At 37.0% G+C, this 25,711-nt stretch overlaps 2 protein-coding genes across 2 annotated transcripts; both read right to left on the bottom strand.

Annotated features, from left to right (window-relative positions):
- Positions 1 to 8,591: 8,591 nt before the first annotated feature.
- On the bottom strand, positions 8,592 to 9,408 carry LOC128133197 (kiwellin-1-like). Its single transcript, XM_052770295.1, has one exon. It carries the CDS (start codon positions 9,266 to 9,268, stop codon positions 8,717 to 8,719), a length of 552 nt encoding a protein of 183 aa, XP_052626255.1. The 5' UTR covers positions 9,269 to 9,408; the 3' UTR covers positions 8,592 to 8,716.
- Positions 9,409 to 18,949: 9,541 nt separating this feature from the next.
- Positions 18,950 to 19,766, bottom strand: LOC128133836 (kiwellin-1-like). Its single transcript, XM_052771360.1, has one exon. It carries the CDS (start codon positions 19,624 to 19,626, stop codon positions 19,075 to 19,077), a length of 552 nt encoding a protein of 183 aa, XP_052627320.1. The 5' UTR covers positions 19,627 to 19,766; the 3' UTR covers positions 18,950 to 19,074.
- Between the last annotated feature and the right edge of the window lie 5,945 nt (positions 19,767 to 25,711).

Below are 25,711 nucleotides of genomic sequence, written 5' to 3'. Positions count from 1 at the left end.
GAGATCAGGAGTTTCCTTGGGTTGGCAGGGTACTATCGGAGATTTATTAAGGATTTCTCCAAGATCGCAGTGCCGCTCACCAGATTGACCCGCAAGGGTGTTGCATTCTCATGGGGACCCGAGCAGCAGACTTCCTTTGAGACACTTCGCCAGAGGTTGTGCGAAGCCCTGGTATTAGCTCTCCCGGAAGGGATGGAAGATTTTGTGGTATATTGCGACGCATCGATTTCGGGACTGGGTGCAGTGTTGATGCAGAGGGGTCATGTGATAGCGTATGCGTCGAGGCAGTTGAAGCCTCATGAGGCGAGATATCCCACGCATGATTTAGAGTTGGGGGCAGTAGTGTTCGCTCTCAAGATCTGGCGTCACTATCTGTATGGGGTTCGATGTACGATATACACGGACCATAAGAGCTTGAAGTATTTGATGGATCAGCCCAACCTAAATATGCGTCAGAGGAGGTGGTTGGATGTGGTCAAGGATTATGATTGTGAGATCCTGTACCACCCAGGCAAGGCTAATGTGGTAGCCGATGCATTGAGCCGCAGGGCGGAGAGCACTCCATTGCGAGAAGTATGTTTGAGATTGACTGTGATGACTCCAGTATTGGATGCTATTCGTGGGGCACAGGCCGAGGCTGTACGACCAGAGGTGCAGAAGAAAGAGCGGGTTGTTGGGTTAATTTCAGAGTTCGTTAAGGATGGACGAGGGCTTCTGACGTTTCAGGGTCGGATTTGGGTACCGTTCGTGGGCGGTACGCGTATTACGTTGATGGAAGAGGCTCATAGATCGAAATTCTCGATCCATCCCGGTGCTACGAAGATGTATTTGGATTTGAGGAAAGAGTATTGGTGGCCCTGTATGAAGAGGGACGTCGCATGGTTCGTTGAGAGGTGCTTGACCTGCCGTAGAGTTAAGGCCGAGCACCAGAGAACGCATGGCAAGTTACAACCATTGGAGATTCCTGAGTGGAAGTGGGAACAGATCACTATGGATTTCATCACCAAATTGCCGAGAACTGCCAGGGGAGTTGATGCGATTTGGGTGATTGTGGATAGATTGACGAAGAGTGCACACTTCCTTGCCATCAACGAGAGTTCTTCAGCGGAGAAGTTGGCGGAGATATATGTGAGAGAAGTAGTATCTCGGCATGGAGTGCCGATCTCGATTGTTTCAGACCATGATGTGCGCTTCACTTCCAGGTTCTGGAAGAAATTCCATGAGGAGCTGGGTACTAAATTGCATTTTAGTACCGCATACCATCCCCAGACAGACGGCCAGAGTGAGCGAACGATTCAGACGCTGGAGGACATGCTTCGAGCGTGTGTGTTAGACTTCGGGGGTAGCTGGGATGCGTATTTACCCTTGGCAGAGTTTTCCTACAACAACAGCCATCATTCGAGCATTGGTATGCCACCTTTTGAGCTGTTGTATGGTAGGAGATGTCGGACCCCCATTTGCTGGGGAGAGGTGGGACAGAGAGTGATGGGCAGCACAAAGATCGTGCTTCAGACGGCAGAGCAGATTCAACAAGTTAGACAGAGGTTATTGACCGCCCAGAGCTGACAGAAGAGTTATGCAGATAGGCGCCGATCCGAGCTTGAGTTTCAAGTCGGCGACTTTGTTCTCCTGAAGGTCTCTCCTTGGAAAGGAGTGATTCGATTCAGGAAGAGAGGCAAGTTGGGGCCCCGGTATATTGGGCCATTTCGGGTGATTGCAAGGATAGGCCGGGTAGCCTATCGGTTGGAGTTGCCAGCGGAGTTGGGACAGATCCACGATACCTTTCATGTGTCGCAATTGAGGAAGTGCATAGCCGATGAGTCGACAGTGGTTCCATTAGAGGATATTCAGGTGGATGCGAGCCTGAATTATGCTGAGAGACCAGTGGCCATCAGGGATCGGAAGATCAAGGTTCTGAGGAACAAGGAGGTACCTCTGGTGTTGGTTCAGTGGCAACACCGTAAGGGATCGGAAATGACTTGGGAGCCGGAACGTGAGATGCGGGAGCAGCATCCGGAACTATTTTCAGAATGAGACTTCGAGGGCGAAGTCTAATCCTAGTGGGGGAGAGTTGTAACAGCCCGGAATCTCAGGTATTATTAAATTATGTTTTTGAGGTGATTTAAGAGGGGACTCGGCGAGTTGGAGTCTAGACTCGCCGAGTAGGATCGCAGACTTGGTCGCGGGTTCGCGACTGGACTCGACGAGTCCAGATATGGACTCGGCGAGTCTACGCTGTTTAGCGAAAACCCTAACCGTTCAGTTTTGGGACGTATAAAAAGGACTCATTGGCCGTCATTGTTCATTTTAGCCTTCTGAGAAGAACCCTAGATCGATTGTGTGCATCTGGAGCAAGGATTATAAGCCATTGTTGATTATAGAAGAATTGTTGTGCAAGGAAGAGAAGGGATTTGCTAAGGGAACAGCAAGGGAGTCACATTCTGAGGATTGGGGACACAGAGAATACATCATCCAGGTAAGAATTCGAGTATACTCTGCTATTTTGATGTGATTATGGAATTAGGGTTTATGGAACCCTTTTTGTGAATAGATTGAATGTTACCCTAGTCCCCTAAACAATTGTAACCCTGTATTGGGACCTATGGAGGTCCAGAATGTCCCATGTCTGTGCATTTCGGGAATTGATGAAGGTTTTGGATTGGAATCCTTATGCCTTAGGCCAAAATGCAAATTATGAATCATGTGGTGTATCATGAGCACTGAAATGAGGACTTTACGTGATGGATCAGCCTAGGAAGGCCAGACCTAGGAATGGTCGAAGCAGTTCTGACCTTAGGATGCAGTTTGAACGGTTGCATGGCATGGACTCGCCGAGTTCGATGAACAGACTCGGCGAGTAGCTTGAAGATTAACTGGGACTCGTCGAGTTGTTCTTCAGACTCGGCGAGTTGAGTCGGGGTGGCCCCGCGATTCTTCCAGGAGTAACTTGTCGGGTCAAGGAGGATACTCGACGAGTAGAAAGGGAATCTCAGAGAGTTGGAGGATGTCTAGACTCGCCGAGTCGCCATGGCACTCGCCGAGTCCGGTCGAGTTGACCGTTGACCAGAGTTGACCTAAGTCTGACTTCTTAAGGATAGTCACACTTAGAAGATATAAGTGTTAATGAGAGATATGTGACGTTATAGGGAGGTTGTAGCTCGTCGGATTGTGCATGAGTGATTTCAGGAGTTGCTAGCTTTCAGCATTCACGAGGTGAGTCTTCTCACTATACTGTACCCGGAAGGGTTTGACTGTGTGACCGGAAGGTCAGATATGATATGTGATATGTATGCTATATGTGGTAAGTTATTTGTTATATGTGCTATGTATGTCATGGGCCGGAAGGCAATATGTTATGGGCCGGAAGGCGATATGTTATGGGCCGGAAGGCAATATGTTGTGTGATGGACCGGAAGGTCGGCGTGGGTAGGACCGGAAGGTTTACCCAGTAGGGACGGAAGTCCCCTGAGACACATGGACCGAAAGGTCAGGGCCTGGAAAGGCGTATGTGCGTAAGTTGTATATTGGGGAACTCACTAAGCATTTATGCTTACAGTTGTTATGTATGTGTTTCAGGTACTAGCGAGGACCGTGGGAAGGCGCCGGCGTGATCGATACACACTGAAGGATGTTTTTATGATCTTGGGATTTAGACAATTTGTATTTGACATGACACCTAAATTATTTATGCCTTGTTTTGAATGGAAATACTTTATTTTTAAAATGAAAAATTTATTTGAAAATTTGAGCTGTTACAATTACGGTTCCGTAACAACATCATACTTGAAAAATCACGCCATGAAATTATTCTTTCAAGATTATGAGCTCCCACAATCATCGTACAAAAGGTTATCATTTTTAAAGGATGTAAAACATTCCCATTACAAAGCCTTTCTACTAGCTGACCAAACCCTCACTAACTAAAGTAGCGTCATCAATTACTATGGGACAACCGCATTAATTGTTTTCGTACATAAATTTTAAATCGTTAATGCCGGTTTTCGAGATTTAAAACCCTTAGAATACAACTTTCACAAGCTTTTGATTAAAGAGAAATGGTGTTTAGCACCTCTTTCCGGAAAATGGTGTTGAGCGACGATGATGAGTTTATGATTAGCAGATGTGCTGGGATTTGGGATGTGGTATCAAATCAAGAAGCTGTCGGTGTTGCGAATTCATATGGTTGATAATTTTACAGCTATTGTGGTTTTGTTTTGATAATAATCAGGTAGAGTCTGTTAAAGGTTCGGTTTGCCTGTGATTACGGTGCAGGGTATTGTCTGATTGCATAAAGGGAATTAGAATGTGAAAATACATAATTTTTTTTTTCATTATCAATTCCCAACTATCCATGTGTGAATTTTTTTAATACCCTACAATACGTCAAGTTCCGTTTTTATTTTTGATTAATTCATAAGAATAAACTATATTTGACTGAATATGGTCGTGGCTCTTCTCTCTTTGTATGAGTATTTTAGTAGTAGTTTTTACTGGATTTAAGTTGTAGGCTGCTGTTTGAGGGTGAAGAACACTTTCGTGTTATTTTCTATAAAACAAAATGAAGTTAAGGGTAATTCATTAAAAATAGGCAAACAAGTTTTCTATTTTAAATTGGATTGAAAGTTTATATAATTAGACGATAGAACAATTAAGTTAGGTTATAGAGATCATATGTATAATTGTTAAAAGATGTATTTTAATCTTTATGGTTTCATGATGGAAGGCTTGTTGGGGAGAGCATTTGATACATTCCAGTTGAATGTTAGATAATTTTGTTTAATTGAGCCTCAACACTGTGAAACCATTAGAAATAATGGGATCTCCCTTGGTTAGTTATTTTTACGAACACAATTGATATCTTTGAAATGAGTTTACACATGTTAGTTTGGTTGTTTCAGTTGCATACCTACTATCTTGTTTAGCCTACTAGACATGATATATAGAGTCAGTCTTGCGTGATTTGCATGTATCTCGTAGACGAATGCATACATATTCACTCTTTTATACATTGTAGGCTGTATACACCGTTTCAAAACCATACTCCCCCCACGGAGAATGATTCAACCCAAACAAGAGATCAAGAAGTCTCACAAAGACATGGGAACCCTCATGAAAAGCGAACTAAGATGAACGCATCATATGTCAAAATGACCACTCAAAGTTCCATTTTCCTTCTATGTCCTTTTTGACGGCCATTGCGGCTCCGTTCCAACATCATACTTGAAAAATCATGCCATGAAATTATTCTTTCAAGATTATAATCATTATGCATAATTTAACCATTTTTAAAGGATGTAAAACCTTCCCATTGCAAAGCCTTTCTACTAGCCGACCAAACCCTCACTAACTAAAGCAACATTATCAATTACTATAGGACAATCATATTAACTGTTTTCATCCTTGTACATCAACTGTAAATCGTTAATGTCAGTTTTGAGATTTTAAACCCTTTGAATATAACTTTCTCAAGCTTTAGAGTAAAGAGAAAGGCCCCTTTAGCACCTCTTTCCAAGAGATAGGAGTATCACTCATTCTTTGGTCAATAAGGAAGTTTAAACACATATTGCGTTAACTAGAAAAAGCATCGATCATTAGTGATGCTCTCCCGAGAATCTCATGTGAGAACAACAAAGAAATCATGAAATACTATTTTTGTAAAACAAGCAATAATCAATCGTGATATTCCACGACGTGAATCACACGCTTACCGGAAAATCATGACTGAGAGACTTCTTAAGCATGGTCGACTAGCTTTCGTTTTTGTCTCCATAAATCTAGTGCAGTCTTGTGTCGGGATTGAATCCCAATTCCATTGTCGCAAGAAGATATGCCATGTTATTTAGATGAAAAGAAGAGAGTGGAACAATTAGGTGTGTATACTGAAGATTGTGGTCTCAACTGTGAGCGCAGGCAGTCATACCGGCCCTAGGAGGCTGGCATATGGAGTTACCAATCGGTTAGAAAATCATCCCTTCATATGTCTAAATGACCACTGTAAGTTCCATTTTCCTTCTATGCCATTTTTGACGGTTATTGCGGCTCGGTAACAAGATCATACTTAAAAAATCACGCATTGAAATTATTCTTTCAATATTTTGAGCTCCCACAACCATTATACATAATTTAACCATTTTTAAAGGATGTAAACCCTTCCCATTGCAAAGCCTTTCTGCTAGCTTACCAAACCCTCACTAACTAAAGTAGCATCATCAATTACTATGGGACAACCACATTAATTGTTTTAATTTTCGTACATCCATTGTAAATCGTTAATGCTGGATTTCGAGATTTTAAACCCTTAGAAGACAAGTTTCAAAAGCTTTAGAGTAAATAGAAAGGGCCTTTTAGCACCTCTTTCCAAGAGATAGGAGTATCGTTCACTCTTTGCTCAATAAGAAAGTGGAAACACATATTCCTTTAATTAGAAAAGCATAGATCATTAGTGATGTTCTCTTGAGAATCTCTTGTGAGAACAACAAAGAAAACATGAAATACTGTTTTTGTAAAACAAGCATGAATTAATCGTGATATTCTACGAGGAGAATCATACGCTTACCGGAAAACCATGACTGAGAGTCTTCTTAAGCATGGTCGGCTGGATTTCGTTTTGTCTCCATCAATCTAGTGCTGTCTTTTGTCGGAATGGAATCGCAATTCCATTGTCAGAAGAAGATATACCATGTTATTTAGATGAGAAGAAGAGAGTGGAAGAATTAGGTGTGTATACTGAAGATGGGCATCTCAACTATGAGCTAGCGGTCATGCGGGCCGTAGGAGGCTGGCATATGAAGTTACCAATCAGTTAGAAAATCATCCCTTCTTAGAAAAAAAGAAGTGAGACAAATGGTGTTCTACGAAGATGAGGAGTTTATGATTATCGGATGAGTTTATGATAATTATCGGATGTGCTGGGATTTGGCATGTGGCATCAAATCAAGAAGTTGTCGGTGTTGCGATTACCTATGGGTGATAATTTTACAGCTAATAATCACGCCGAGTCTTTTACGGGTTCGTGTCGCCCGTGATTATGGTGCGGGGTGTTGTCTGATTGCATAAAGGGTGTTGTCTGATTGCATAAAGGGAATTAGAATGTGAAATTACATATATATATTTTTTTATTATTATTGTGTTCGTGGTAAAGTCTATTTGTAAGGCTGCTTCATATGAGTTGGAAAAAGTAGCGTATAATTTTGTAGTGGAATCGATTCTACCATGAAAGATTATAGCACTTAAATGTTTTTTTTTTTGTCTCTCTGTGTGTCCTATCCATTGTTGTTTGAATACATATACATCTATTGGTATGTTAATATCTGTATAACATAGCATATGTATATATGGGTTTTAATGGATTGGTGCTGATAAGTTTGGTGTGAACCTCTAGTCATTAGTATATATAGTTACATCAATACCTTTACAGATTAATATCTTTGAAATGAGTTTTCTCATGCTAGTTTGGTTGTTTCAGTTGCAGACCTACTATCTTGTTTATCTTACTAGACGTGATATGTAAAGTAAATCTTGCTTAATTTGAATCTATCTCGTGATATATAAAGTAATGCATACATATTCAGCTTTTAGTACATTATAATTTGTCTAGATAGTCTGAAAACCTTACCACCCCCAACCCCCACCCCGCGCGCACGACAAAATTCAACCGAAACATGAGACAGAGAAGTTTCACATAGACATCGGAATTCTCACGCAAAGCAAACTAAGATGAACGCATCGTATGTCAAAATGACCAATCCCAGTTCCATTTTTCTTCTATGTCATTTTTGATGGCCATTACGGTTCCGTAACAACATCATACTTGAAAAATCACGCCATGAAATTATTCTTTCAAGATTATGAGCTCCCACAATCATCGTACAAAAGGTTATCATTTTTAAAGGATGTAAAACATTCCCATTACAAAGCCTTTCTACTAGCTGACCAAACCCTCACTAACTAAAGTAGCGTCATCAATTACTATGGGACAACCGCATTAACTGTTTTCGTACATAAATTTTAAATCGTTAATGCCGGTTTTCGAGCTTTAAAACCCTTAGAATACAACTTTCACAAGCTTTTGATTAAAGAGAAATGGCGTTTAGCACCTCTTTCCGGAAAATGGTGTTGAGCGACGATGATGAGTTTATGATTATCAGATGTGCTGGGATTTGGGATGTGGTATCAAATCAAGAAGCTGTCGGTGTTGCGAATTCATATGGGTGATAATTTTACTGCTATTGTGGTTTTGTTTTGATAATAATCAGGTAGAGTCTGTTAAAGGTTCGGTTTGCCTGTGATTACGGTGCAGGGTATTGTCTGATTGCATAAAGGGAATTAGAATGTGAAAATACATATTTTTTTTTTATTGTGTTTGTGGTGAAGTCTATTTGTAGGGCTGCTTCATATGAGTAGGAAAAAGTAGTCTAAAATTTAGTAGTGGAATTGATTCTATCATGAAAGATTATACCACTGAATGGGTTTTGTGTGTCTTTGTGTGTCATATCAGTTGTTGTTTGAATCCATATACATCTAAAGGTATGTTAATATGTGTATAACGTAATATATCTGTATATGGGTTTGAATGGATAGTGGTGTTGATAAGTTTGGTGTGAACCTCTAGTCATTAGTATATATAGTTACATCAATAATTTTACAGATTAAAATATCCACAAAACACAGAAACAGAAATAGTATTTGATGTTTTAAAAGGAGAGCTAGATTAACATCACTCTGTCCAGGTAATATCCAAATCTCCCCAGTTATCCTCGGATACCCCTAAGGCCTTCCACACTGCTTTGGAAGCATCAACAATATTATTAGGGCAAGGGGGTTGATAGTCATGATCATCATCGCACCCCATAGTAGAGTCACACTCATCCACAACCATTGCCTTTACACTCCTCCCATTTCCATTGATGGTAATATACTTGTGGCACCTATCCCCTCCCTTGTACCATCCAGTTGACAGCGCCACAACTGGTGTGTCATCAGAGTGGTATTGGTTGTCACACTCCGACGGACCACCACCATCACCTCCCTTTTGGAAACTGTTTATTGTCAGTGTTGCTTTAGTATCGCCTGTCACTGGAGGCGAGCATGTATACGTGGTGTAAAACTTACCTTGGACACAACAATCCGAGTTGTTCTCACGGTTGCATTCTCCTGGAGGCGGTTTTCTTCCCCGGATACCACCACTTGGTTTGCATGTCTGAGCATTGATCTCCAATGAAGTTGTTGCCAGGAGAACCAAGAACAGAAAAAAACCCAAATTCTTCATTGCCTTTTAGATGTTGCTAGTTACTGTTTACAATGCTGTTGGATGAGTAGCAAGGCAAATGGGTTGTGCTAATATAGCCTTTTGCTTAACAAAGAGCCAAGATAATAGTCAACTCTGTTGTATTTTTTTTTTCAACTGAATGTTGTTCTACGCCAATAAAACATCCTTTGGATATTCACTTTCCCATTTAAGAAAACCAAGTAATTTTTAGTGCACGGACATACTACAATATTGTCCATTATGCTAGCTGCATGTTGTGTGTAATTTTGTCTCCTTGTTGATTTATAAAGTATATCTAAAATTACAGCGACTATTATTTTATTTGGGGAAAATATTTTCCATTGATTCTGTAAAAATAATAGTTTCAAAATTTTACCAATCTAGCCGCATATTTGTCTATTATATTAAACATGCAGGTAAAATCATGTTAATATATATGATACTCCATATTGCTTAATTAGTACGTAACATTACTCATCATTCCACATAATTAACCATGACCTTATCATATTACGTTTTAACCTGGCCTTTGGTTCTTGCGTCAAAGTAAATGTACTATATATCAAGCTGTACATATACATTTGGTACAAATATAGAAATACTGACATTAAGAGTCCTTTGGCTAGTATTCCGCAGTTAACGTTCCACGCACGTAGGCTTTGATGCGGGTTGACACGTGCCGTTGAGATGGTGCGGTTTACTATTCAGTTTTCAATATTTGAAAATTTGATTCCAACTTGTTAGTTATCTTGTAATTATATTTCTATCTCTATCATCTACGTTTGTTCTAGCAAATTTATAGATTTGAGTGTCTTTAAATATCACGGGCCGACACTAAATTATTACATAAAAATAGTGTAAATAATTATCCTAATACTATTTCACTTTACGGTACACCATTTTTTGAACTAAAAATGTATCCCATAGTAAGTTCCCTTTTTTAGATTTATATGGATTGTCAAAAGTATCCTATGAGTTATTAGCTTTCAATATATCTATTTACAATTTTTGGTTATATAAGCTTAATAAAATATCTTATAACAAAAATATAACCAACCACATTATTAATTCAAATTATGTTAATCTTTTAAAATGACAATTGCTAAATAAAATAATTATATTCGAAACATAAAGATAAGTTGGTGATGAGTGAGACACAAATAAATTATATTAATTTGTTTTATAACGACATTGGATATATGGAAGAATTGCGTCGGGGTGAAGAACAAAATTGTCGCCAACGAATTGTTGTGGGTGCCATAGTGGGAGTAGGGTTGGTAGTGAATCTCATAATAAAATAAAAGATAATAAGAATTAGAAAAATACAAAATAATCTGTTAAGGACAATACACTATTTTAATGTCGGGTAGGAACGTATAGTGGTATAATAGAATATCAAAAAGATAGTCCAGGTGCAAAGGATAAAAAACATAATACATATGAACAGATTACAAAAATAGAAATTTTGACCAAACCAATTAATATAATCTGCTAAAATTTGAATACATGTTTATTTGGCATGGTTATTTAATACACACATGAGACCGTTAACTATATACGCATGGTACACTCGAAAGCGTTAACTTATATATACATACTTTCGCTGATCTACACTCCTACAATAAATTCTAACTTATTTAAATTTTGTTTAATATGATACAGACCCCTAAATTGAATCATAAAATTCTGACTTGAAAGCCATGTTTTTTTTTTCAAATTTCAAAATTAATATCCCAACTATCTTGTCTGAAATTTAGGAATACTTTTTAGGAGTTTACGTTCCGGTGTGATTCTCGATTTATTCAAATTTCGTTAAACTGATTATGTTTAAATTTCATTATCAATTCCCAACTATCCATGTGTGAATTTTTTTAATACCCTACAATACGTCAAGTTCCGTTTTTATTTTTGATTAATTCATAAGAATAAACTATATTTGACTGAATATGGTCGTGGCTCTTCTCTCTTTGTATGAGTATTTTAGTAGTAGTTTTTACTGGATTTAAGTTGTAGGCTGCTGTTTGAGGGTGAAGAACACTTTCGTGTTATTTTCTATAAAACAAAATGAAGTTAAGGGTAATTCATTAAAAATAGGCAAACAAGTTTTCTATTTTAAATTGGATTGAAAGTTTATATAATTAGACGATAGAACAATTAAGTTAGGTTATAGAGATCATATGTATAATTGTTAAAAGATGTATTTTAATCTTTATGGTTTCATGATGGAAGGCTTGTTGTGGAGAGCATTTGATACATTCCAGTTGAATGTTAGATAATTTTGTTTAATTGAGCCTCAACACTGTGAAACCATTAGAAATAATGGGATCTCCCTTGGTTAGTTATTTTTACGAACACAATTGATATCTTTGAAATGAGTTTACACATGTTAGTTTGGTTGTTTCAGTTGCATACCTACTATCTTGTTTAGCCTACTAGACATGATATATAGAGTCAGTCTTGCGTGATTTGCATGTATCTCGTAGACGAATGCATACATATTCACTCTTTTATACATTGTAGGCTGTATACACCGTTTCAAAACCATACTCCCCCCACGGAGAATGATTCAACCCAAACAAGAGATCAAGAAGTCTCACAAAGACATGGGAACCCTCATGAAAAGCGAACTAAGATGAACGCATCATATGTCAAAATGACCACTCAAAGTTCCATTTTCCTTCTATGTCCTTTTTGACGGCCATTGCGGCTCCGTAACAGCATCATACTTGAAAAATCATGCCATGAAATTATTCTTTCAAGATTATAATCATTATGCATAATTTAACCATTTTTAAAGGATGTAAAACCTTCCCATTGCAAAGCCTTTCTACTAGCCGACCAAACCCTCACTAACTAAAGCAACATTATCAATTACTATAGGACAATCATATTAACTGTTTTCATCCTTGTACATCAACTGTAAATCGTTAATGTCAGTTTTGAGATTTTAAACCCTTTGAATATAACTTTCTCAAGCTTTAGAGTAAAGAGAAAGGCCCCTTTAGCACCTCTTTCCAAGAGATAGGAGTATCACTCATTCTTTGGTCAATAAGGAAGTTTAAACACATATTGCGTTAACTAGAAAAAGCATCGATCATTAGTGATGCTCTCCCGAGAATCTCTTGTGAGAACAACAAAGAAATCATGAAATACTATTTTTGTAAAACAAGCAATAATCAATCGTGATATTCCACGACGTGAATCACACGCTTACCGGAAAATCATGACTGAGAGACTTCTTAAGCATGGTCGACTAGCTTTCGTTTTTGTCTCCATAAATCTAGTGCAGTCTTGTGTCGGGATTGAATCGCAATTCCATTGTCGCACGAAGATATTCCATGTTATTTAGATGAAAAGAAGAGAGTGGAACAATTAGGTGTGTATACTGAAGATTGTGGTCTCAACTGTGAGCGCAGGCAGTCATACCGGCCCTAGGAGGCTGGCATATGGAGTTACCAATCGGTTAGAAAATCATCCCTTCATATGTCTAAATGACCACTGTAAGTTCCATTTTCCTTCTATGCCATTTTTGACGGTTATTGCGGCTCGGTAACAAGATCATACTTAAAAAATCACGCATTGAAATTATTCTTTCAATATTTTGAGCTCCCACAACCATTATACATAATTTAACCATTTTTAAAGGATGTAAACCCTTCCCATTGCAAAGCCTTTCTGCTAGCTTACCAAACCCTCACTAACTAAAGTAGCATCATCAATTACTATGGGACAACCACATTAATTGTTTTAATTTTCGTACATCCATTGTAAATCGTTAATGCTGGATTTCGAGATTTTAAACCCTTAGAAGACAAGTTTCAAAAGCTTTAGAGTAAATAGAAAGGGCCTTTTAGCACCTCTTTCCAAGAGATAGGAGTATCGTTCACTCTTTGCTCAATAAGAAAGTGGAAACACATATTCCTTTAATTAGAAAAGCATAGATCATTAGTGATGTTCTCTTGAGAATCTCTTGTGAGAACAACAAAGAAAACATGAAATACTGTTTTTGTAAAACAAGCATGAATTAATCGTGATATTCTACGAGGAGAATCATACGCTTACCGGAAAACCATGACTGAGAGTCTTCTTAAGCATGGTCGGCTGGATTTCGTTTTGTCTCCATCAATCTAGTGCTGTCTTGTGTCGGAATGGAATCGCAATTCCATTGTCAGAAGAAGATATACCATGTTATTTAGATGAGAAGAAGAGAGTGGAAGAATTAGGTGTGTATACTGAAGATGGGCATCTCAACTATGAGCTAGCGGTCATGCGGGCCGTAGGAGGCTGGCATATGAAGTTACCAATCAGTTAGAAAATCATCCCTTCTTAGAAAGAAAGAAGCGAGACAAATGGTGTTCTACGAAGATGATGAGTTTATGATTATCGGATGAGTTTATGATAATTATCGGATGTGCTGGGATTTGGCATGTGGCATCAAATCAAGAAGTTGTCGGTGTTGCGATTACCTATGGGTGATAATTTTACTGCTAATAATCACGCCGAGTCTTTTGCGGGTTCGTGTCGCCCGTAATTATGGTGCGGGGTGTTGTCTGATTGCATAAAGGGTGTTGTCTGATTGCATAAAGGGAATTAGAATGTGAAATTACATATATATATATATATATATATATATATATATATATATATATTATTGTGTTCGTGGTAAAGCCTATTTGTAAGGCTGCTTCATATGAGTTGGAAAAAGTAGCGTATAATTTTGTAGTGGAATCGATTCTACCATGAAAGATTATAGCACTGAAATGTTTTTTTTTGTCTCTCTGTGTGTCCTATCCATTGTTGTTTTAATACATATACATCTATTGGTATGTTAATATCTGTATAACACAGCATATGTATATATGGGTTTTAATGGATTGGTGCTGATAAGTTTGGTGTGAACCTCTAGTTATTAGTATATATAGTTACATCAATACCTTTACAGATTAATATCTTTGAAATGAGTTTTCTTATGCTAGTTTGGTTGTTTCAGTTGCATACCTACCATCTTGTTTATCTTACTAGACGTGATATATAAGGTAAATCTTGCTTAATTTGAATCTATCTCGTGATATATAAAGTAATGCTTTTAGTACATTGTAATTTGTCTAGATAGTCTGAAAACCTTACCACCCCCAACCCCCACCCCATGCGCACGAGCAAATTCAACCCAAACATGAGACAGAGAAGTTTCACATAGACATCGGAATTCTCACGCAAAGCAAACTAAGATGAACGCATCGTTTGTCAAAATGACCACTCCAAGTTCCATTTTTCTTCTACGCCATTTTTGATGGCCATTACAGTTCCATAACAACATCATACTTGAAAAATCACGCCATGAAATTATTCTTTCAAGAGTATGAGCTCCCACAATCATCGTACAAAAGGTTATCATTTTTAATGGATGTAAAACATTCCCATTACAAAGCCTTTCTACTAGCTGACCAAACCCTCACTAACTAAAGTAGCGTCATCAATTACTATGGGACAACCGCATTAACTGTTTTCGTACATAAATTTTAAATCGTTAATGCCGGTTTTCGAGATTTAAAACCCTTAGAATACAACTTTCACAAGCTTTTGATTAAAGAGAAATGGCGTTTAGCACCTCTTTCCGGAAAATGGTGTTGAGCGACGATGATGAGTTTATGATTATCAGATGTGGTATCAAATCAAGAAGCTGTTGGTGTTGTGAATTCATATGGGTGTATTTTAATCTTTATGGTTTCATGATGGAAGGCATGTTATGGAGAGCATTTGATACATTCCAGTTGAATGTTAGATAATTTTGTTTAATTGAGCCTCAACACTGTGAAACCATTAGAAATAATGGGATCTCCCTTGGTTGGTTATTTTTACAAACACAATTGATATCTTCGAAATGATTTTACACATGTTAGTTTGGTTGTTTCAGTTGCATACCTACTATCTTGTTTAGCCTACTAGACATGATATATAGAGTCAGTCTTGCGCGATTTGCATGTATCTCGTAGACGAATGCATACATATTCACTCTTTTATACATTGTAGGCTGTATACACCATCTCAAAACCATACTCCCCCCACGGAGAATGATTCAACCCAAACAAGAGATCAACAAGTCTCACAAAGACATGGGAACCCTCATGAAAAGCGAATTAAGATGAACGCATCATATGTCAAAATGACCACTCAAAGTTCCATTTTCCTTCTATGTCCTTTTTGACGGCCATTGCGGCTCCGTAACAGCATCATACTTGAAAAATCATGCCATGAAATTATTCTTTCAAGATTATAATCATTATGCATAATTTAACCATTTTTAAAGGATGTAAAACCTTCCCATTGCAAAGCCTTTCTAATGGCCGACCAAACCCTCACTAACTAAAGCAACATTATCAATTACTATAGGACAATCATATTAACTGTTTTCATCCTTGTACATCAACTGTAAATCGTTAATGTCAGTTTTGAGATTTTAAACCCTTTGAATATAACTTTCTCAAGTTTTTTTTGGAAAGGGAACTTCCCTAACGAGGGTTTCCGGGCCAGCTTACGCGCACCGGCTAATCCCCCGCTGCAAACATGAGATAGGAGAAAGGCCCCTTTAGCACCTCTTTCCAAGAGATAGGAGTATCACTCATTCTTTGCTCAATAAGGAAGTTTAAACACATATTGCTTTAATTAGAAAAGCATCGATCATTAGTGATGCTCTCCCGAGAATCTCCTATGAGAGCAACAAAGAAATCATGAAATACTATTTTTGTAAAACAAGCAATAATCAATCGTGATATTCCACGACGTGAATCACACTCTTACCGGAAAATCATGACTGAGAGACTTCTTAAGCATGGTCGACTAGCTTTCGTTTTTGTCTCCATAAATCTAGTGCAGTCTTGTGCCGGGATTGAATCGCAATTCCATTGTCACAAGAAGATATGCCATGTTATTTAGATGAAAAGAAGAGAGTGGAACAATTAGGTGTGTATACTGAAGATTGTGGTCTCAACTGTGAGCGCATGCAGTCATACCGGCCCTAGGAGGCTGGCATATGGAGTTACCAATCGGTTAGAAAATCATCCCTTCATATGTCAAAATGACCACTGTAAGTTCCATTTTCCTTCTATGCCATTTTTGACGGTCATTGCGGCTCGGTAACAAGATCATACTTAAAAAATCACGCATTGAAATTATTCTTTCAATATTTTGAGCTCCCACAACCATTATACATAATTTAATCATTTTTAAAGGATGTAAACCCTTCCCATTGCAAAGCCTTTCTGCTAGCTTACCAAACCCTCACTAACTAAAGTAGCATCATCAATTACTATGGGACAACCACATTAATTGTTTTAATTTTCGTACATCCATTGTAAATCGTTAATGCTGGATTTCGAGATTTTAAACCCTTAGAAGACAAGTTTCAAAAGCTTTAGAGTAAATAGAAAGGGCCTTTTAGCACCTCTTTCCAAGAGATAGGAGTATCGTTCACTCTTTGCTCAATAAGAAAGTGGAAACACATATTCCTTTAATTAGAAAAGCATAGATCATTAGTGATGTTCTCTTGAGAATCTCTTGTGAGAACAACAAAGAAAACATGAAATACTGTTTTTGTAAGACAAGCATGAATTAATCGTGATATTCTACAAGGAGAATCATACGCTTATCGGAAAACCATGACTGAGAGTCTTCTTAAGCATGGTCGGCTGGATTTCGTTTTGTCTCCGTCAATCTAGTGCTGTGTTGTGTCGGAATGGAATCGCAATTCCATTGTCAGAAGAAGATATGCCATGTTATTTAGATGAGAAGAAGAGAGTGGAAGAATTAGGTGTGTATACTGAAGATAGGCATCTCAACTATGAGCTAGCGGTCATGCAGGCCGTAGGAGGCTGGCATATGAAGTTACCAATCAGTTAGAAAATCATCCCTTCTTAGAAAAAAAGAAGCGAGACAAATGGTGTTCTACGAAGATGATGAGTTTATGATTATCGGATGAGTTTATGATAATTATCGGATGTGCTGGGATTTGGCATGTGGCATCAAATCAAGAAGTTGTCGGTGTTGCGATTACCTATGGGTGATAATTTTACTGCTAATAATCACGCCGAGTCTTTTACGGGTTATGTTGCCCGTGATTATGGTGCGGGGTGTTGTCTGATTGCATAAAGGGTGTTGTCTGATTGCATAAAGGGAATTAGAATGTGAAATTACATATATATATATTTTTTTATTATTATTGTGTTCGTGGTAAAGTCTATTTGTAAGGCTGCTTAATATGAGTTGGAAAAAGTAGCATATAATTTTGTAGTGGAATCGATTCTACCATGAAAGATTATAGCACTTAAATGTTTTTTTTTGTCTCTCTGTGTGTCCTATCCATTGTTGTTTGAATACATATACATCTATTGGCATGTTAATATCTGTATAACATAGCATATGTATATATGGGTTTTAATGGATTGGTGCTGATAAGTTTGGTGTGAACCTCTAGTCATTAGTATATATAGTTACATCAATACCTTTACAGATTAATATCTTTGAAATGAGTTTTCTCATGCTAGTTTGGTTGTTTCAGTTGCAGACCTACTATCTTGTTTATCTTACTAGACGTGATATATAAAGTAAATCTTGCTTAATTTGAATCTATCTCGTGATATATAAAGTAATGCATACATATTCAGCTTTTAGTACATTGTAATTTGTCTAGATAGTCTGAAAACCTTACCACCCCCAACCCCCACCCCGCGCGCACGACAAAATTCAACCGAAACATGAGACAGAGAAGTTTCACATAGACATCGGAATTCTCACGCAAAGCAAACTAAGATGAACGCATCGTATGTCAAAATGACCACTCCCAGTTCCATTTTTCTTCCATGCCATTTTTGATGGCCATTACGGTTCCGTAACAACATCATACTTGAAAAATCACGCCATGAAATTATTCTTTCAAGATTATGAGCTCCCACAATCATCGTACAAAAGGTTATCATTTTTAAAGGATGTAAAACATTCCCATTACAAAGCCTTTCTATTAGCTGACCAAACCCTCACTAACTAAAGTAGCGTCATCAATTACTATGGGACAACCGCATTAACTGTTTTCGTACATAAATTTTAAATCGTTAATGCCGGTTTTCGAGATTTAAAACCCTTAGAATACAACTTTCACAAGCTTTTGATTAAAGAGAAATGGCGTTTAGCACCTCTTTCCGGAAAATGGTGTTGAGCGACGATGATGAGTTTATGATTATCAGATGTGCTGGGATTTGGGATGTGGTATCAAATCAAGAAGCTGTCGGTGTTGCGAATTCATATGGGTGATAATTTTACTGCTATTGTGGTTTTGTTTTGATAATAATCAGGTAGAGTCTGTTAAAGGTTCGGTTTGCCTGTGATTACGGTGCAGGGTATTGTCTGATTGCATAAAGGGAATTAGAATGTGAAAATACATAATTTTTTTTTTATTGTGTTTGTGGTGAAGTCTATTTGTAGGGCTGCTTCATATGAGTAGGAAAAAGTAGTCTAAAATTTAGTAGTGGAATTGATTCTATCATGAAAGATTATACCACTGAATGGGTTTTGTGTGTCTTTGTGTGTCATATCAGTTGTTGTTTGAATCCATATACATCTAAAGGTATGTTAATATGTGTATAACGTAATATATCTGTATATGGGTTTGAATGGATAGTGGTGTTGATAAGTTTGGTGTGAACCTCTAGTCATTAGTATATATAGTTACATCAATAATTTTACAGATTAAAATATCCACAAAACACAGAAACAGAAATAGTATTTGATGTTTTAAAAGGAGAGCTAGATTAACATCACTCTGTCCAGGTAATATCCAAATCTCCCCAGTTATCCTCGGATACCCCTAAGGCCTTCCACACTGCTTTGGAAGCATCAACAATATTATTAGGGCAAGGGGGTTGATAGTCATGATCATCATCGCACCCCATAGTAGAGTCACACTCATCCACAACCATTGCCTTTACACTCCTCCCATTTCCATTGATGGTAATATACTTGTGGCACCTATCCCCTCCCTTGTACCATCCAGTTGACAGCGCCACAACTGGTGTGTCATCAGAGTGGTATTGGTTGTCACACTCCGACGGACCACCACCATCACCTCCCTTTTGGAAACTGTTTATTGTCAGTGTTGCTTTAGTATCGCCTGTCACTGGAGGCGAGCATGTATACGTGGTGTAAAACTTACCTTGGACACAACAATCCGAGTTGTTCTCACGGTTGCATTCTCCTGGAGGCGGTTTTCTTCCCCGGATACCACCACTTGGTTTGCATGTCTGAGCATTGATCTCCAATGAAGTTGTTGCCAGGAGAACCAAGAACAGAAAAAAACCCAAATTCTTCATTGCCTTTTAGATGTTGCTAGTTACTGTTTACAATGCTGTTGGATGAGTAGCAAGGCAAATGGGTTGTGCTAATATAGCCTTTTGCTTAACAAAGAGCCAAGATAATAGTCAACTCTGTTGTATTTTTTTTTTCAACTGAATGTTGTTCTACGCCAATAAAACATCCTTTGGATATTCACTTTCCCATTTAAGAAAACCAAGTAATTTTTAGTGCACGGACATACTACAATATTGTCCATTATGCTAGCTGCATGTTGTGTGTAATTTTGTCTCCTTGTTGATTTATAAAGTATATCTAAAATTACAGCGACTATTATTTTATTTGGGGAAAATATTTTCCATTGATTCTGTAAAAATAATAGTTTCAAAATTTTACCAATCTAGCCGCATATTTGTCTATTATATTAAACATGCAGGTAAAATCATGTTAATATATATGATACTCCATATTGCTTAATTAATACGTAACATTACTCATCATTCCACATAATTAACCATGACCTTATCATATTACGTTTTAACCTGGCCTTTGGTTCTTGCGTCAAAGTAAATGTACTATATATCAAGCTGTACATATACATTTGGTACAAATATAGAAATACTGACATTAAGAGTCCTTTGGCTAGTATTCCGCAGTTAACGTTCCACGCACGTAGGCTTTGATGCGGGTTGACACGTGCCGTTGAGATGGTGCGGTTTACTATTCAGTTTTCAATATTTGAAAATTTGATTCCAACTTGTTAGTTATCTTGTAATTATATTTCTATCTCTATCATCTACGTTTGTTCTAGCAAATTTATAGATTTGAGTGTCTTTAAATATCACGGGCCGACACTAAATTATTACATAAAAATAGTGTAAATAATTATCCTAATACTATTTCACTTTACGGTACACCATTTTTTGAACTAAAAATGTATCCCATAGTAAGTTCCCTTTTTTAGATTTATATGGATTGTCAAAAGTATCCTATGAGTTATTAGCTTTCAATATATCTATTTACAATTTTTGGTTATATAAGCTTAATAAAATATTTTATAACAAAAATATAACCAACCACATTATTAATTCAAATTATGTTAATCTTTTAAAATGACAATTGCTAAATAAAATAATTATATTCGAAACATAAAGATAAGTTGGTGATGAGTGAGACACAAATAAATTATATTAATTTGTTTTATAACGACATTGGATATATGGAAGAATTGCGTCGGGGTGAAGAACAAAATTGTCGCCAACGAATTGTTGTGGGTGCCATAGTGGGAGTAGGGTTGGTAGTGAATCTCATAATAAAATAAAAGATAATAAGAATTAGAAAAATACAAAATAATCTGTTAAGGACAATACACTATTTTAATGTCGGGTAGGAACGTATAGTGGTATAATAGAATATCAAAAAGATAGTCCAGGTGCAAAGGATAAAAAACATAATACATATGAACAGATTACAAAAATAGAAATTTTGACCAAACCAATTAATATAATCTGCTAAAATTTGAATACATGTTTATTTGGCATGGTTATTTAATACACACATGAGACCGTTAACTATATACGCATGGTACACTCGAAAGCGTTAACTTATATATACATACTTTCGCTGATCTACACTCCTACAATAAATTCTAACTTATTTAAATTTTGTTTAATATGATACAGACCCCTAAATTGAATCATAAAATTCTGACTTGAAAGCCATGTTTTTTTTTTCAAATTTCAAAATTAATATCCCAACTATCTTGTCTGAAATTTAGGAATACTTTTTAGGAGTTTACGTTCCGGTGTGATTCTCGATTTATTCAAATTTCGTTAAACTGATTATGTTTAAATTTCATTATCAATTCCCAACTATCCATGTGTGAATTTTTTTAATACCCTACAATACGTCAAGTTCCGTTTTTATTTTTGATTAATTCATAAGAATAAACTATATTTGACTGAATATGGTCGTGGCTCTTCTCTCTTTGTATGAGTATTTTAGTAGTAGTTTTTACTGGATTTAAGTTGTAGGCTGCTGTTTGAGGGTGAAGAACACTTTCGTGTTATTTTCTATAAAACAAAATGAAGTTAAGGGTAATTCATTAAAAATAGGCAAACAAGTTTTCTATTTTAAATTGGATTGAAAGTTTATATAATTAGACGATAGAACAATTAAGTTAGGTTATAGAGATCATATGTATAATTGTTAAAAGATGTATTTTAATCTTTATGGTTTCATGATGGAAGGCTTGTTGGGGAGAGCATTTGATACATTCCAGTTGAATGTTAGATAATTTTGTTTAATTGAGCCTCAACACTGTGAAACCATTAGAAATAATGGGATCTCCCTTGGTTAGTTATTTTTACGAACACAATTGATATCTTTGAAATGAGTTTACACATGTTAGTTTGGTTGTTTCAGTTGCATACCTACTATCTTGTTTAGCCTACTAGACATGATATATAGAGTCAGTCTTGCGTGATTTGCATGTATCTCGTAGACGAATGCATACATATTCACTCTTTTATACATTGTAGGCTGTATACACCGTTTCAAAACCATACTCCCCCCACGGAGAATGATTCAACCCAAACAAGAGATCAAGAAGTCTCACAAAGACATGGGAACCCTCATGAAAAGCGAACTAAGATGAACGCATCATATGTCAAAATGACCACTCAAAGTTCCATTTTCCTTCTATGTCCTTTTTGACGGCCATTGCGGCTCCGTTCCAACATCATACTTGAAAAATCATGCCATGAAATTATTCTTTCAAGATTATAATCATTATGCATAATTTAACCATTTTTAAAGGATGTAAAACCTTCCCATTGCAAAGCCTTTCTACTAGCCGACCAAACCCTCACTAACTAAAGCAACATTATCAATTACTATAGGACAATCATATTAACTGTTTTCATCCTTGTACATCAACTGTAAATCGTTAATGTCAGTTTTGAGATTTTAAACCCTTTGAATATAACTTTCTCAAGCTTTAGAGTAAAGAGAAAGGCCCCTTTAGCACCTCTTTCCAAGAGATAGGAGTATCACTCATTCTTTGGTCAATAAGGAAGTTTAAACACATATTGCGTTAACTAGAAAAAGCATCGATCATTAGTGATGCTCTCCCGAGAATCTCTTGTGAGAACAACAAAGAAATCATGAAATACTATTTTTGTAAAACAAGCAATAATCAATCGTGATATTCCACGACGTGAATCACACGCTTACCGGAAAATCATGACTGAGAGACTTCTTAAGCATGGTCGACTAGCTTTCGTTTTTGTCTCCATAAATCTAGTGCAGTCTTGTGTCGGGATTGAATCGCAATTCCATTGTCGCACGAAGATATTCCATGTTATTTAGATGAAAAGAAGAGAGTGGAACAATTAGGTGTGTATACTGAAGATTGTGGTCTCAACTGTGAGCGCAGGCAGTCATACCGGCCCTAGGAGGCTGGCATATGGAGTTACCAATCGGTTAGAAAATCATCCCTTCATATGTCTAAATGACCACTGTAAGTTCCATTTTCCTTCTATGCCATTTTTGACGGTTATTGCGGCTCGGTAACAAGATCATACTTAAAAAATCACGCATTGAAATTATTCTTTCAATATTTTGAGCTCCCACAACCATTATACATAATTTAACCATTTTTAAAGGATGTAAACCCTTCCCATTGCAAAGCCTTTCTGCTAGCTTACCAAACCCTCACTAACTAAAGTAGCATCATCAATTACTATGGGACAACCACATTAATTGTTTTAATTTTCGTACATCCATTGTAAATCGTTAATGCTGGATTTCGAGATTTTAAACCCTTAGAAGACAAGTTTCAAAAGCTTTAGAGTAAATAGAAAGGGCCTTTTAGCACCTCTTTCCAAGAGATAGGAGTATCGTTCACTCTTTGCTCAATAAGAAAGTGGAAACACATATTCCTTTAATTAGAAAAGCATAGATCATTAGTGATGTTCTCTTGAGAATCTCTTGTGAGAACAACAAAGAAAACATGAAATACTGTTTTTGTAAAACAAGCATGAATTAATCGTGATATTCTACGAGGAGAATCATACGCTTACCGGAAAACCATGACTGAGAGTCTTCTTAAGCATGGTCGGCTGGATTTCGTTTTGTCTCCATCAATCTAGTGCTGTCTTTTGTCGGAATGGAATCGCAATTCCATTGTCAGAAGAAGATATACCATGTTATTTAGATGAGAAGAAGAGAGTGGAAGAATTAGGTGTGTATACTGAAGATGGGCATCTCAACTATGAGCTAGCGGTCATGCGGGCCGTAGGAGGCTGGCATATGAAGTTACCAATCAGTTAGAAAATCATCCCTTCTTAGAAAAAAAGAAGTGAGACAAATGGTGTTCTACGAAGATGAGGAGTTTATGATTATCGGATGAGTTTATGATAATTATCGGATGTGCTGGGATTTGGCATGTGGCATCAAATCAAGAAGTTGTCGGTGTTGCGATTACCTATGGGTGATAATTTTACAGCTAATAATCACGCCGAGTCTTTTACGGGTTCGTGTCGCCCGTGATTATGGTGCGGGGTGTTGTCTGATTGCATAAAGGGTGTTGTCTGATTGCATAAAGGGAATTAGAATGTGAAATTACATATATATATTTTTTTATTATTATTGTGTTCGTGGTAAAGTCTATTTGTAAGGCTGCTTCATATGAGTTGGAAAAAGTAGCGTATAATTTTGTAGTGGAATCGATTCTACCATGAAAGATTATAGCACTTAAATGTTTTTTTTTTGTCTCTCTGTGTGTCCTATCCATTGTTGTTTGAATACATATACATCTATTGGTATGTTAATATCTGTATAACATAGCATATGTATATATGGGTTTTAATGGATTGGTGCTGATAAGTTTGGTGTGAACCTCTAGTCATTAGTATATATAGTTACATCAATACCTTTACAGATTAATATCTTTGAAATGAGTTTTCTCATGCTAGTTTGGTTGTTTCAGTTGCAGACCTACTATCTTGTTTATCTTACTAGACGTGATATGTAAAGTAAATCTTGCTTAATTTGAATCTATCTCGTGATATATAAAGTAATGCATACATATTCAGCTTTTAGTACATTATAATTTGTCTAGATAGTCTGAAAACCTTACCACCCCCAACCCCCACCCCGCGCGCACGACAAAATTCAACCGAAACATGAGACAGAGAAGTTTCACATAGACATCGGAATTCTCACGCAAAGCAAACTAAGATGAACGCATCGTATGTCAAAATGACCAATCCCAGTTCCATTTTTCTTCTATGTCATTTTTGATGGCCATTACGGTTCCGTAACAACATCATACTTGAAAAATCACGCCATGAAATTATTCTTTCAAGATTATGAGCTCCCACAATCATCGTACAAAAGGTTATCATTTTTAAAGGATGTAAAACATTCCCATTACAAAGCCTTTCTACTAGCTGACCAAACCCTCACTAACTAAAGTAGCGTCATCAATTACTATGGGACAACCGCATTAACTGTTTTCGTACATAAATTTTAAATCGTTAATGCCGGTTTTCGAGCTTTAAAACCCTTAGAATACAACTTTCACAAGCTTTTGATTAAAGAGAAATGGCGTTTAGCACCTCTTTCCGGAAAATGGTGTTGAGCGACGATGATGAGTTTATGATTATCAGATGTGCTGGGATTTGGGATGTGGTATCAAATCAAGAAGCTGTCGGTGTTGCGAATTCATATGGGTGATAATTTTACTGCTATTGTGGTTTTGTTTTGATAATAATCAGGTAGAGTCTGTTAAAGGTTCGGTTTGCCTGTGATTACGGTGCAGGGTATTGTCTGATTGCATAAAGGGAATTAGAATGTGAAAATACATATTTTTTTTTTATTGTGTTTGTGGTGAAGTCTATTTGTAGGGCTGCTTCATATGAGTAGGAAAAAGTAGTCTAAAATTTAGTAGTGGAATTGATTCTATCATGAAAGATTATACCACTGAATGGGTTTTGTGTGTCTTTGTGTGTCATATCAGTTGTTGTTTGAATCCATATACATCTAAAGGTATGTTAATATGTGTATAACGTAATATATCTGTATATGGGTTTGAATGGATAG

Source organism: Lactuca sativa, chromosome 4, assembly GCF_002870075.4.
Source record: "Lactuca sativa cultivar Salinas chromosome 4, Lsat_Salinas_v11, whole genome shotgun sequence".
In the NCBI taxonomy this organism is placed as follows: domain Eukaryota; kingdom Viridiplantae; phylum Streptophyta; class Magnoliopsida; order Asterales; family Asteraceae; genus Lactuca; species Lactuca sativa.
Note: the sequence above shows the minus strand (reverse complement) of the source record. Positions and strands in the feature narration are given on the sequence as shown.

Excerpts from the sequence above, each read along its gene's own strand:
- LOC128133197 (XM_052770295.1), bottom strand. The coding sequence starts at position 9,268 with ATGAAGAATTTGGGTTTTTTTCTGTTCTTGGTTCTCCTGGCAACAACT.
- LOC128133836 (XM_052771360.1), bottom strand. The coding sequence starts at position 19,626 with ATGAAGAATTTGGGTTTTTTTCTGTTCTTGGTTCTCCTGGCAACAACT.